This window comes from Ctenopharyngodon idella, chromosome 8, assembly GCF_019924925.1.
Source record: "Ctenopharyngodon idella isolate HZGC_01 chromosome 8, HZGC01, whole genome shotgun sequence".
Taxonomy (NCBI): domain Eukaryota; kingdom Metazoa; phylum Chordata; class Actinopteri; order Cypriniformes; family Xenocyprididae; genus Ctenopharyngodon; species Ctenopharyngodon idella.
In genome coordinates this window covers 28,968,565-28,982,378 of record NC_067227.1, presented here as the reverse complement: position 1 = coordinate 28,982,378, position 13,814 = coordinate 28,968,565, and the positions used below count along the sequence as shown (strand labels likewise).

General features: G+C 37.9%; 1 protein-coding gene across 2 annotated transcripts in view; it reads left to right on the top strand.

Moving 5' to 3' along the window:
* The window catches only part of kcnd1 (potassium voltage-gated channel, Shal-related subfamily, member 1), a 70,306-nt gene that overhangs the window by 40,279 nt on the left and 16,213 nt on the right, over window positions 1-13,814 (top strand). For both annotated transcript variants that reach the window (XM_051904227.1, XM_051904226.1), the window contains exon 3: window positions 13,628-13,790. In XM_051904227.1, coding sequence (XP_051760187.1) covers window positions 13,628-13,790 — 163 coding nt within the window. The remainder of the gene's footprint in view (window positions 1-13,627; window positions 13,791-13,814) is intronic.

Sequence of the window (13,814 nt, the reverse complement as noted above, 5' to 3'; positions counted from 1 at the left end):
CAAAATTTGCTTTTAGCAGATTACATATTACTCTTCCATGGAAAAAAAAAGATCAAAACACAGGCGAAGAAGATGCAGAAAGAAACAAGCGATATCATATGTAATTATATGCATATGTAAAATAACGCAATCATCAACATTAAATAGCATATAAATCAAAACTGCGTAACGTTACTGAATGAAATGTCGACCCAGGCCGAGCTATAAGACAAGCTTTGAAAAAACGTGATTTTCTCAGCTTTTTGCTCAGAATGTAGCTTTTTTTATTGAACTTACCCATATTCAAGTGTTGATAAAAAAAAAAAAGAATGCATGAAGCTAGAATAAAAGTTTTGTTTCGTTTAAAGGCAGAGGGTCTGTTCTTTCTGTTGATATATTGCATGTTCAGATATTCATACAACAAAATATTCTGGGGGCCATGAAATTTTTGTAAAAATTATCAAAAACCCTGGCAGTGGCTGGCAGCTTTAAAAAAAAAAAAAAAAAAAAAAAAAAAAAATGCTGGTGGGGCAAGAGTTAATATCAAGCATTTTTATTGAGAACATAAAACAGTATTGTCCACTGAAAGCTGTGTGTATTGTCAAATACGACACATTTATAGGGCATAAAAGGACTCTTCTGCAGAAGTGAAAGTACCCGGTGAAATGTTTCGAAATGTCTCTTGGCACAGCAGAGTACCAGTCGTTTCAATAAAATATGTTTCAGTCCAGTCACTTTCTTTATGTAGCCTACTTCAGGGGTGTCCAATCCTGCTCCTGGAAGGCCACTGACCTGCAAAGTTTAGCTCTAACCCCAATTAAACACACCTGAACCAGCTAATCAAGGTCTTGCTAGGCATACTAGAAAATTCCAGGCAGGTGTGTTGAGGCAAGTTGGAGCTAAACTTTGCAGGACAGTGACTCTCCAGGACCGTGTTTGGACACCCCTGGCCTACATTTATATTTTCACTGCCGTTCTAAAAAATTGTTTTCGCCATTACCACAAACGAGCTATGTAGCTGCTTGAATCTGAGTGCAGGAGGATTGCTAGGATTGCTGTCGTGACGCTCGCGAACAGCACTGAACACGCACTTTGGCTGGTACAACTTGAAATATATTTTTATTCTAAACTTTTCTTTTCATTAACTTCGGTAGGTACAATAAAGGAATTGTAATTGGCTGCTTGTTCTGCAGAAAGCTGATCTCTATTGATGTGTCTAATTTTTTATCAATCGTTTATTGGTAAAGGGTGCGAGATCGCTGGTCTATATAATAATATCACATTTTTCTGGCTACCTGACAAAACATTTTACAGTGGAGCTGTCTTTCACACCCTCTCCGTCCAGCCAATTGATCCAACAAACTCCTGATTTTCTGCCCATACACTATTTTGATCTGTTTACGACTGCGTTCGGATACAAGCACTAACGGCATAGACACATGTGAACTTTGAAGCAGGTGGATGTTCGCCATTATTCTGGTTTAATGTTCACATTCAGCCTGCATCAGCGTGACGCCGGGCACAAACTCGTAAATCTGGAGCCGAATGTGAGATACGTGGACATAATCGCTTGGATTCCTCTGTATTCTGTGGGAAGACATAAATCACGCTTGGCACAGCCGAATGCACTCAGCCAGAAACAGTTCCAGAGCGATCATCAAGCCACTATCAGAGACCCAGAACACCCACCCTATCATTACCACAAAGATTTACAGTGTTGAGAGTCAGTGTGCCTCTAGGACATGACAATTGTGAGGTTATATAGACAACACTTCTTATAGACACTTCTTAACCTGACAAAATTTTCATTTTCTCATGATTTTCTCATGATCTGAACAGCTTATGCTTAGGCACAATTGATATTTGTCCACAAAACTATCATATGTATGAATTTCTGTACAAAATGAACCTGTTTTAAACTGCTTTTTGCTTTGGACAGGAAAATGGTCCCTGTGAGCACAACAACTCCTTATATTTCATTAGCTGCACACTAGCCTCATTTTAATTAAAAAGGGGTTTTGGACCCCAAATGGATCATTTGGACTGGATGAGTAAAAACAGGCAACAAGTTGCCGGCATACAGGTATGGAAGCTGTTTCAACCTCAATAATAAATAAAATGGGTAATTGTGAAACAATCTTAAAATATGAAATAAAGTTACAATTGTGAGATACAGTATAAAGTCACAATGTGAGTTATAATGTCACATTATTTGAGATAAAGTTATGAATATATATCAATTATGAGAAATAAAGTTGGAATTGTGAGAAGATTTAGATTAGATGCATCTTAATTATAAGATCTGAAGTCCCAATTAAGAGCAATAAAGTTACTTGTGTAATTGTGAGATATAAAGTCACACTGTGAGATTTAATTCGCAGTTGTGATCTATAAAGTTAAAATTATGAGAAATAAAGTTCACTGTAAACCCTAACACTCAAAATACTTAATTGGTTTGAGTAGGACAAACTTAAATGAAACAAATTAGTTCAGTTCAATTAACTGTTAAGAGTATTTAGAACTTTCTTTTTCTTTTGAGTTCACAGCACTGACATATTTCAAGTAAACTGAACTGTTTCATTGTTTTGAGTTGTATGGGATTTCTATTTGATATAACTGATTACCTCAAATTTTTTGAGTTAGCCCAACTTATTCGGGTTTACAGTGTTGCAATTGTTAGATTTAAATGATAAAATAAGTCTTATTTGTGAGAAAGTTGCGATTGTGCAGCAATTATGAGGTGGAAATGGACTTGGACTCCTTAAATACAGTGTGAATTTTTGGTCTACCTTAATCTTAATTAAGGTAGACCAAATTTTTAAATTGGCAGTATGTGTATACAGATAATTCATTATTCATGATGCAATAATCCATTCAGTATCCTCCACTGGTTCTAGACTGGGTTTCCAAAATACCACGGCTTAAATAATCATACAAACAATAGGCACATGATCTAGCGCAGAAAACTCGATCATCTCAGGTTTATGCAAAGGTAATGGCGATCTGTCCCAGCGGTGAATGATACACGGGGTCTATGAGTGTTTAGCATGCTCACAGTGACCAGGTGTTGCTAAGCAGAGATGATTAATGATATTAGCTCGCTCTGTGGAAACTTCAACACCTCATTTAATTTTCAGCACACGCTGACAGTTGCCCATTCATAATTGAATCAGTAATTACTTAAATGTGATTAAATCTGAGCGGGAAGGATTTGAGAGATCGGTGTTTGAACGGAAACGTTTGGCATGTCAAGTGGCAATTTTGGACACGTCAGTCGCTTAACGAGAACTTGTCAGCTGTGGAAGACTGGTGCTCGATAATCGGGACTGTCAGGCGTAATCGTTGGCCGAGTCAAAACACATCCATTTCTGTTTTGCTCTGTTTAGCTGTCATGCCTGACAGCTGATGTATTCAGTCGTGAAGTGAACTAAATGAAGTGTTATGTTTAATCAGAGAGTCTTTCAGAGTTTACGGTACACGCACATCCAGGCAAATGCTGACTTTGTAATTGTAGGCGGCCTCCTCATGAATATTTTATGTACATTTAAAATGTCTGTCAAGCTAACATGGTCTGTGCTTTGTCAACATGGCCGTTATCTTGCTGAGCAAAACTTGTGCGGTTGCCATCATATTCATTACGTGATGTTTATGTATTGCCTAGGGAATCAAAACATCAAAGATGTGTGAAAGTTGGCTTGTCGTTCTTGTAAGCTTCAAATGAGATCTTTCAGACAGGGTTTCTGTGCATATGGAAAACCTGGAAATTTTCAGGGGAAAAAGTCATGGAAAATTTTTGACATTTTTATAGTGAGTATACATACAGTTTAAAGTTTTGGTTACACTTTATTTCGATAGTACACTTTAGACATTCTACAACTATAAGTAACTTTGCAACTACATGTCAACTAACTCTCATTAGAGTATTAGTAGACTGCAGACTGTAAGGTTAGGGTAAGGTGTTAGGTTTGGTGTTAGTAAAATAAGGGGTTTGGGTTAGTAGAATAAGTTGACATGTACTTTCAAAGTTATTTATAGTCTGTAGAATGTCTGTTGGGGACCAAAATATAGTGTTAACAGATACTCTAATGACTGCATTTTTTGGCATGATTAGCTGTAAAATATTTTGATGGCTAGAAATTGATCTTTGTGAGTGCAATCTCTGTAAAATGACCCAGGGTTAGGGTTTGGCTTGTCTCGCGTAGCCAGACCTTCAGATTGACGGCAGAAGGTCTGAACTCCATCACAGCTTTCATTGGCCAAGGACCGCCCAAGCCCGTCTGACTGACATGTAAAGGAACCAGTCACAGTTCGATTTGTTTCATGTCATATTAATGGTGTGAAAATGTAGTCGATGTAAGTCGATGTCCCTACAATAACAGGCATCTAATAAATTATTCATTCAAGTACGTTGTGCAAGTTTACTGCAACAATGGCACCACGAACTTCACATACTTTTGAAAATCCAGCAATTAGTTGAACCTGACAAGTGGTCATTGTCACAGTTGTTGTAAACAAGATGGCTTTCTTCTTCCATGAGGGGGTTTGGCTTTATTCCTGGGGGATAGTTTAAGAAAGCAACACACACGTCTCCCGGAAATCCTGTAGAATTCAATTCGAATCAGATGACGACTTCCCATTTCCCATTTTGTGTGCCTTATGCACCAGACGTTCAGCCAGCGGTCCATGGGCATGACGTCTAAGGCTGAGACTAGGGTTTGGCTGGTTAGCATTGTTAATTTAGCCCCTACTGATAGATTTTTTTGGAGGCAAAAAGCATTGAATTTGAGTATGCATACTACTCTTACTATTTCTTTCATAGAAAGATTTCGGCCCGGTTTCACAGACAGGGCTTAGCCTAAGCCAGGATTAGGGCCTAGTTCAATTAGAGTATTTAAGTAGCTTTTATAAACGTACCAAAGAAAAAAACATTTCTGGTGTGCATTTTGAGACAAATCAATGGCACTGACATATTTTAAGGTATGTCAGTGCAAGTTACATACAGTTAAAACAGCTCAAACATGCATTTTAGTCTAGGACTAGCTTAAGCCTTGTCTGTGAAACCGGGGGATTGTAAAATTAGTAAGAGTAGTATGCGGTTTGGGATTCAGCATGTTTCTTTATTGGCAGCCATTCAAATATAGCTGTGCATTCTGGTTATTACAAGTTTTTCTATTTAAATGTTGCTTAGAAAACATTTTAATTGCAAAACATAATTTATATTTTTCAATATTTATATTTCCTTGCAAATATATTATGTCGTAGTAGCGTTTTGGAGAGTACATATACAAATGTATTTTTTCCCTGTTACCTGTATGTGGAACACTCTTGTGCAATGACAGCAAAATTCAAATCAGATACTTCTAGGACTGCAAGTGCAAGCCGTTAATATGAATGAGAATGTGGATAATTCTCTCCAGGTATTATAGACCTCCTTGGTTGGCATCATATGATGAGCTCTGACCACTTTAATGTATTCAAAATGATACTTTTTGCTATCTAGGGGTGAATTCAGGTTAACTGGGACACTTTTTGCCATTGCAATGACTGGAAAAAAGTATCCCAATTAACCTTAATTCACCCTACTTAACAACAGCTGACACTTCAATTCAGAATTAAGTAGCAAACAACAGTGACACAGCCACTGTTAGCCCTCCTTCAAGATTTAGCTTCAGAATTTGCATAGCCTACTGTTAGAACATTGATTCCATCAGCAGAACAGCTGGAAATTCAATCAGAGGGGTGTATTAGTATTGAAACTTGTGTACGGACATGAACACACACTAGCTACAGAAGGGACGTGAAGAGAGGGCTAGAGGAGGGTTTTAAAAAGAAAGAGGGAGATTGATGGCTTGTGAAATGTAAAAATAAATGAAATGGCAGCGCTGAAATCCATGAAGCGGTGGTTCCACATGTAATCTGTGCACAAGCCTCCTTGATTTCCACTAGCTGATGAAAACCACCCGTTCACCGGTTAACCCTTGACCTCCCACTGTTGGCCAGGTGTATTTTTGTGTATTTCTGTGGCTGTGTTCAGAATAGCATACTGCCATTTTACTATTTCTGCTGTATGTATACTGTGCATAGAATGCAAATGTTTTGTATGCATACATGGTACATTTGGTAAGTGTGCAGTATACAGCAGAGCACACTGCACAGAATACTGTATCCCACAATGAATGCAATGTGCTTTACTTGACCTTTCATTTCCAATGTGACAAATGAATCGGGACTAATAGAGTACTGCAGCGTTGACATATTTTTGTAGGCCAGCCTGGAAGTTCACATCACCCTAGTTCCCTCGACAAAAACCCAATAGGATTTTTGGATTACAAAAGTGACAAACAAAAGTTTAACTTTTATGAATTTTGAAGCCTAGACACAATCGGAAGAATGCTAACATATGAACTACACCACAGTCACATGACTTCAGCGTCACTACTATTACGCTTCCGACAACTCTTTCATTCTTTATTAATTTTTCCTGAAAGTTTGAGGTGTAATAGTTTGCAAGATTGTGATTATAAACACAATGAGGGTGTGAAAGTGAACTACTGAGTTGATGAGTTTACCTGTTCGGCTGATGACGATTAACGTCCCTAACAACTTGTAGTCCACTTGTTAGCAACCGCCTTTAAAGTCCTCATGAAATCAAAATTGACCCTATTTACTTTGTTAGCGCATATTACTAGTCTTGTGGTGAACAATTAATCCGTGCAAGTTAATACACAGAAAAAAAATAGTTTGTCGTGGTAATCTTTAATCAAAATCTGAAAAGTAAATTCCAGTCTGGAATGGCGTTCCTTCTCTGATGATGTCATTTTTACGGCTTGGGTTGAAAACGCTTAAACCACTCCCCTCCAACCATTAGTCTGCTATGAGCGAGAGGAAGTGCACTAAAGTAAAACCCTGCCCTCTTTTCAATATTCCGTTTCACTTGGAAATACGTCACAGCACTGGAGAAAAGTCGTTTGCAACTTCCGGTTCATGGGGACTTTAACAAGAAAAGTAAAGCTTTTTTAAAAAAACACACACACACAAAGGTAATTACTGCTGAATTTTATGTCATATAAAACATGAAAATATCTTGAGCTTGTGTTAACCAGGCATTTAACCAAAAACTGACTTCAGAACAATGGAACCAGAAGTGCTAAAATGTTTGTTCTCGAGTTTTGGCCTACAAAAATACGTATGTTATTGGTAGATTACATACGTAGATTATTGGATTGTTTCTATGCAAAATTACCTTATTTGTAAAAAAATAACTGAATGCCACTCGTTGGATTAATATGGAGCCCCTAAAGGGACATGGTGATTGCAAAAAAATATGATATAGGAGGAAAAATTATAATGCTTTTGCGTTCTCTTGCAAATGTTTTGTGTTCCCCCGAGAAACTTTGCGAACGCAAAGTTTCTCGGGGGAATGCAAAACATTTTGCAAGCTAAAGCAAAGTTTCTCGGGGGAACGCAAAACATTTGAGAGAGAATGCCAAAAGCATGGGAATTTATTTTTTCCTTCCATCTCATTTTTTTTTTTCATCCCTATGTCCCGTAGATTAAAAATGCCCTTTTTGGATTACAGAATTTTTTGCTTGCTTTATGCTGTACTGGTAGTTGTCATGGATACTGACACCTAGTGGTGAACTTAGCACCATTCAAAAGATTTTCATTGAAGCAAAATATGCTATTTGCAGTCATGATTAATTTTTTTCCAATAACATAAATTGGTCTTCTTCATGAAGCAACTTTTTACATATTGCAAATATGCTTTTAGAGGTACTATTAATTTATTTTTGTAAAACCTTTTAATAAATGAATTACTTAGTGCACCTTTAACATGAAAAGATTTCACATATACTGTTTTTTAAATAGTATGCATGCAGTATACATTATATACTGTGCCGAATGCAGTAAACAGTACGTTAGCAGTCCTTTCTGCACGCTGCCCTTGTGTGTTATGTGATGGTGTACTCGTCATGCTGTGAAGGACTTTAGGATGACGCGCTCCTAATTGCGATTGTACAACCGCTGCTATTCATAGCTGAGTTTTGCTGAATTTAAAGTGATGTCATGTTTCAAGGCCGGGGAAACAGGATTGTATCAGATTCGCAGGGGCAAAAATAGACATGTTTGAGGAAGCTGTATTTTGGGCTCTCTAAATTCTGTCCTCCTGTACCTAATCGTCCTTTTTATCTCCAGCAAGATTTCCGAGAGAGAAAGAGTGTAAGTGGTGACGTCCCGGTGCTGGAGCCCCAGGAGGAGAGCAAAAACTGAAGCATCAGCAGACGCAAAAACAACCGTTTGCTGTTTTTCCTCTGATCTTTTCCATGCATGTCTACCTCGCTGTTGCTGTTTAATCTTCCGTCCTGTTTCTGCTCAATGTTCTCCGTGAACTTCTGGCAAACCTCCTTGACCCCTTTCCAGACCGGCATCTAGGCCAGGCAGCCTCGTTCTTGCCCAGGGGACGTCTGTCTAAGACTTTCTATTATGGGAAAATTAAAGGGATAGAGAGCTCTCCTGAAAAATGCTTGAATGCCTTACATTACCTGTCCTTTTCAAGCAACTTTTCCTGTTTATGTAGCAGTTTTACAGTTTCATGTTCCAGACTAAAGTTATCATCCATATCATCCTCATGTAGAAAATGAGGCTTTTGCTCTTGTACTTAGAGAACGTCCTCACTAACTGCTGATCTCTGCCTTATATCTGAATAACAATACTAAACAGCAGAATGAACATTCAAAGATCAAGAAAACGAAGAACCGTTGGCGGGGATAATAGGCATTGTCATCGTACAAATCTATATCTGCTTCCTGCCCTCCTTGTGCACCCGGGGCCATCTGGTGATGCCAAAATGTGGACGTTTACCAGTCGGAAACAAAATTAGGCTCCCGGACCGATGTGGATTAATCTCGGGAGCGCACAAGCTCTGAGGAGATGACAAATGAGGGATGCTGGAAAGGGTTTGTGGGAAGAGTGTGTGTGTGTGTGTGAGTCTCTCGTCTGATCAGGCTCTTATGAGAAATCCCATATTAGCCTGATGTGTCAATAAAACATAATAGAGAGCCCTGGTCTGATTTATGTGACTGCTTTTACTGGAGGCTTTCTGAGGAGAGATGATTTCTTGTTCTTGATCTCTGGAGAGACAGTAAGAAATATTGATAGCACTTTATTTTACAGTCCTGTTACCCATGCACATACTATGTACTTGTTATAGTAATCCTGAACCTACCCCTAAACCTAACCTTAAAGGGATAGTTCAGCCAAAAATGAAAATTATCCCATGATTTTCTCACCCTTAAGCCAGCCTAGGTGTATATGAAAATCTTCTTTCAGAAGAAAATAATTGGAGATATATTTAAAAACATCCTGGCTCTTCCAAGATATATTCCAAGGATACGCTGTAAATCGATGCGTACGGCCGTCTGCCGGAAGCTAGTTATTATAGTTAATAAAGTTTTAAATATGGATATTTTTCGTACAAAAACCCATTGGTTCACTTCAGAAGGCCATTATTATAATCCTGGAGCAATATGGATTATTTTTATAATCGATGGACGTATTTTTGGGGTCTTCAAAATTGCTCCCTCCATTCACTACCATTATAAAGCTTGGAAGAGCCAGGATATTTTCAAATATATCTCCAGTTATTCATCTGAAAGAAGATAGTCATATACACGTAGGGTGGCTTGAGGGTAAGTAAATCATCGGATAATTTTCATTTTTGGGTGAACTATCCCTTTAACCCATGTAGTTACCTTGTATTACCCAGTACTTTGAAGGTAAGTACACTGTAAGTACAGGTAAGTGCACGTACTGTAAAATAAAGTACAACTGAAATATGTTTACATGTATATGGTATATAATAACTGGTGTTTTTTTTTTTCTTCTGTAAAAAAACTTAAAGGGATAAAAAAAAAAAAAAAGACAATTTGGTGACATGACACATGAGAATTAATGTTGTTTGGCTATTTTTGAATTTAACATGAGCCTGAATTAGATTTGTGAGTAAGAATAATTTGTTCTAAATAATAAATAAGCATTAGTCAAGTTGAATTTACTTTAATTTAAAATGTAATTTAATAAATTTTTCAATGAGATGGTTGGAAAAATATATATTTCAATGCCTTTACTTTCTCTCGAAAATTGTTTCCCCAAGAAACAAGTGCATGTGCAATGGAAAGGCAAAATGTCTTAGGGAATGCAAAGTTTCTCGGGGGAACGCAAAACATTTGAGTATTGAAATATAATTTTTCCTCCCATCTCATATTTTTCCCCATATTTTTATGATATATATAATTTGTTTTATAGTAAAAAATTTGTGTTGGAGAAATGAAATCCCTTTGTTGTGTGACTGTGTTGAATTTCTTTGACTCCTCTTCCTGTCATTCAAGTCCAGTGTGCGTCGCCAATTCAAATTGACACTCATTAAATGGAAGAGAATCAGTTCTTAAATTCAGAATTTTACCTGATTCTGCTAAATGACTAGTTATGTCATGAAACTCTAGATGGTGCAGGCTGATGGATCCTTTAACGCAAACTGATGATATTTCCGTGTTAACTACTCAGCACAAGCTGAATGAGCTTGCCTTTCACAGCATTTAAATGGCTAGTTATCATTCACTATAGCAGTTGCAGCGTGCTTTCAGAGTTCCTCTAAACCCTCCACCTTCCCCAGCTCCACCTGTATAAATCAACAGCAGCAGCAATTTAGCAGCAGCAGCGTAGCACATCTAGTCTACCAAGACCAAATACATTAACATTGTTATATCCATTACCATGGTAAAAATCTCCAGAGAGTTGTCATGATAGAACTGTGTTTAAATCATTGTAGTGCACAGCCTTGAGTGGCTTATATAGCATTCCTATAGCTCAAACATTCGCTGGATAAAATTGTCATCTTTGTTATTTTCCCTACTCTGGAAAACGTATCCAGGTTTTGATTTGCATATTGTCCATTTGTAGAAGGAAAGTTTTCTGACAGTTTCGGTCTGGTGATGCTGTAGACATGTACAGGATGTAAGTGCAGAACATCAACACTGCTGTAAAAACAAATATTGGTTTAATTTACACCACCTGCAGATCGGTCTCCTGTGAAGTGATGGAACATGATGTGAATGTGAATGTGCCGTATGACTTTTTCTCTTTTGTTGTGTTGTCAGTGACTGATCCAAAATGCTGAGCGCACCTCAGAGAAATGTGTATCGCACCAGGAACCTTTCTGAAAATTACATTTCAATTTGTTGCTGTCTCCATGTAAACACACAAATTGTGCTTTGACTGCCTCACTGTCCAAAAATTATATGCAGGTATGGATGTTATTGGTGTAGTGGGCTGCACTTTTTGCACATTTTTCTTGATCTTTTGAGATATAAAATAGTTACCTGCTATGAAAATATAAAGTAACTTTCAGAACTCAGAAGTTTCTTTCCAGTCTGAAATGTGCATTTATTAAATCTAAACTTCAGAAAATACTTCTGATCCTTTTTGACATTGACAAATGAAAGCTCAACTCATGAATGGCCATATTTACTGATCACTAGCTGAATTTAAAAGTGTATACTTCTCTTAATATGGCAGAAATAGTACAAGTAGTTTGTAGTTCTGAATTCAGCATGTTCTGCACATATATTTCTGTATAGTGCATACTATGCAGTACACAATTTATACTTTTCATTAAATAAAAAGTATGTGAAACAGTAGACTGTGCAGTATGCAACAGTAGTATGCTGCATTGGTATTGAATATATGTCTATATGTCACGGCTGGAACAACAACAAAGGTATGATAATGATAATCTCAGGTACTGTTTTTGTGCTTTATTTAATGTTAAAAATGTCTAATGTGAGTTTGAATATCATTTTGTGTCTTTTATAGCCACACTGAAAGCAACAAAGGACAATTCACCTCAGATCTTCGAAATAAATAAAAGGAAACAAGAACGTTCAAACTGTCAACTTATTGTGAACAGACAAGTGTATTCTATGACAAACATTGTTTCAGTAAATCAGTATGTATTTTTAATGTTAAATGGTGTAATATTCATGAATTTGATTATGTACTTATCCATTTCGTTGCGAGTGCCGGAAACTTGCCGAGAGAGCCCATCCACGCGCTCTTCTGATTGGCTGTGATTTTTGATTGACTTTATCACGTCTCGTCTGGTGTGGACAGACAAATTGTTTGTCGCTGGAATCTTATCGCATCGCATCTTGTTAGGAGGACACGGTGTAAGTCACCATCTAGTGTCAAGTTATCTTTTCTAAAATAGAGTTAATTAGAATTTTGAATCCAATTTTGTGCAAAAAACGTTTAGCAAACAGGTCAAATAATAGCCAAGAAAGGTTCAAATCTTCTTGTTTCTGGTTTATTCTTCACACTGGAAATACAAAGTCAAATCGAGCGCACTGAATTGTGGAATACAATATTTCACAGTGTGTTCTGGTTGCAAACTGCACACAGTTGCATGAAATTGCATATTGCGCACAGTATGCATACTGTAAAAATTTGCTTGAGTAATATACAATGCCATTCCAAACATACCTGTAGTGTTTCCTCTCTCAGGTATTTATGGGTTATATCTTAACCATGACCACCCCTGTAAATTAGTTAACCCTCATCCAGTGTGTAGGACAGTGGTGATTATGGCTGCTGCAGTACTGTTTTGTGTGTGAGTGTCTGTGAGAACCACATCACCTTAATAGCATTCTGCAATTCTGTGATGGTGTATTCTGCTATTAAAAATGGGTAATGGGTTGTGTTAGTGGTCTTTTAGTGCCCCGGGAGCCTCAGAGATGAGCTTTGGAGCCTTGTGAATTGAAATAAACATGCACTTTTCCAAACTAATTTACACAATTGCATTAAATGTGACTGCAAAATAGATACTAAGCAAGGGCTGGTCATTAAATCAGCGTAATCATATTCACACAAATTGTCATTCTTTCTCTTTCACACACAGACACATAAGGGGCATTCGCACCGGAGGATCCTTTTCATAGTTCCTAGAACTATTAGCTGAAGTACCTGGATTTTGCCGTGTTCGCACCGCAGGAACTAGGAACAATTTTAGTTCTAGGAACTTCTTTTGGGGGAACTAAATTAGCTCCTACTTCAGAGTAGGGTCTAAAGCAGCTCTATGAGAACTATCAGTGACGTAAGTGTATGTTGATTGGTCAAACACCGGCACCCGGCATTTTTAAAAAACCATGTAAACATATTTACCTCACAAACATGGAAAACAGCGATAACAGCATTTACCTGTTGTCTCCAGGGTTGTGTTCTTTTCTCCGCTTCGATGCTGAAAGTTGTCATAGGAGATTGCGTCTCTTAACCCCAATTTTTGCTCTTTCAGTCGCATAGATTATGCGTTTACATTCCATTCTCTGTTATCACGAAACCCACGACACACAACAAACAGCTCCGATCGCGGCATCCTCCATTCACTGTTTTTTAGCGTTTGTAAATGCCGCGCTTAAAGATGCCGCTGTCGGCTGCTTCGCAGTTCCTATTTCCAGTGCGAATGCAACAAGGAACATACCCCGGGGGAGAAATTAGTTCTCGGGGAACTATCCTAGTGGCTAGTTCCTAGAACTATTCGGTGCGAAAGCCCCTATAGAGCTGTTAAGTGCTTGACTGACATTGGTGTTTGTTGCAGGTATGGAGACATGGTTCCAAACACCATCGCCGGAAAGATCTTCGGCTCTATCTGCTCTCTCAGTGGCGTGCTGGTTATCGCCCTTCCTGTACCCGTCATTGTATCTAACTTCAGCCGGATCTACCATCAGAACCAGAGAGCTGACAAGATGAGAGCCCAGCAGGTACTAAAGAACTTCTCTTTTACT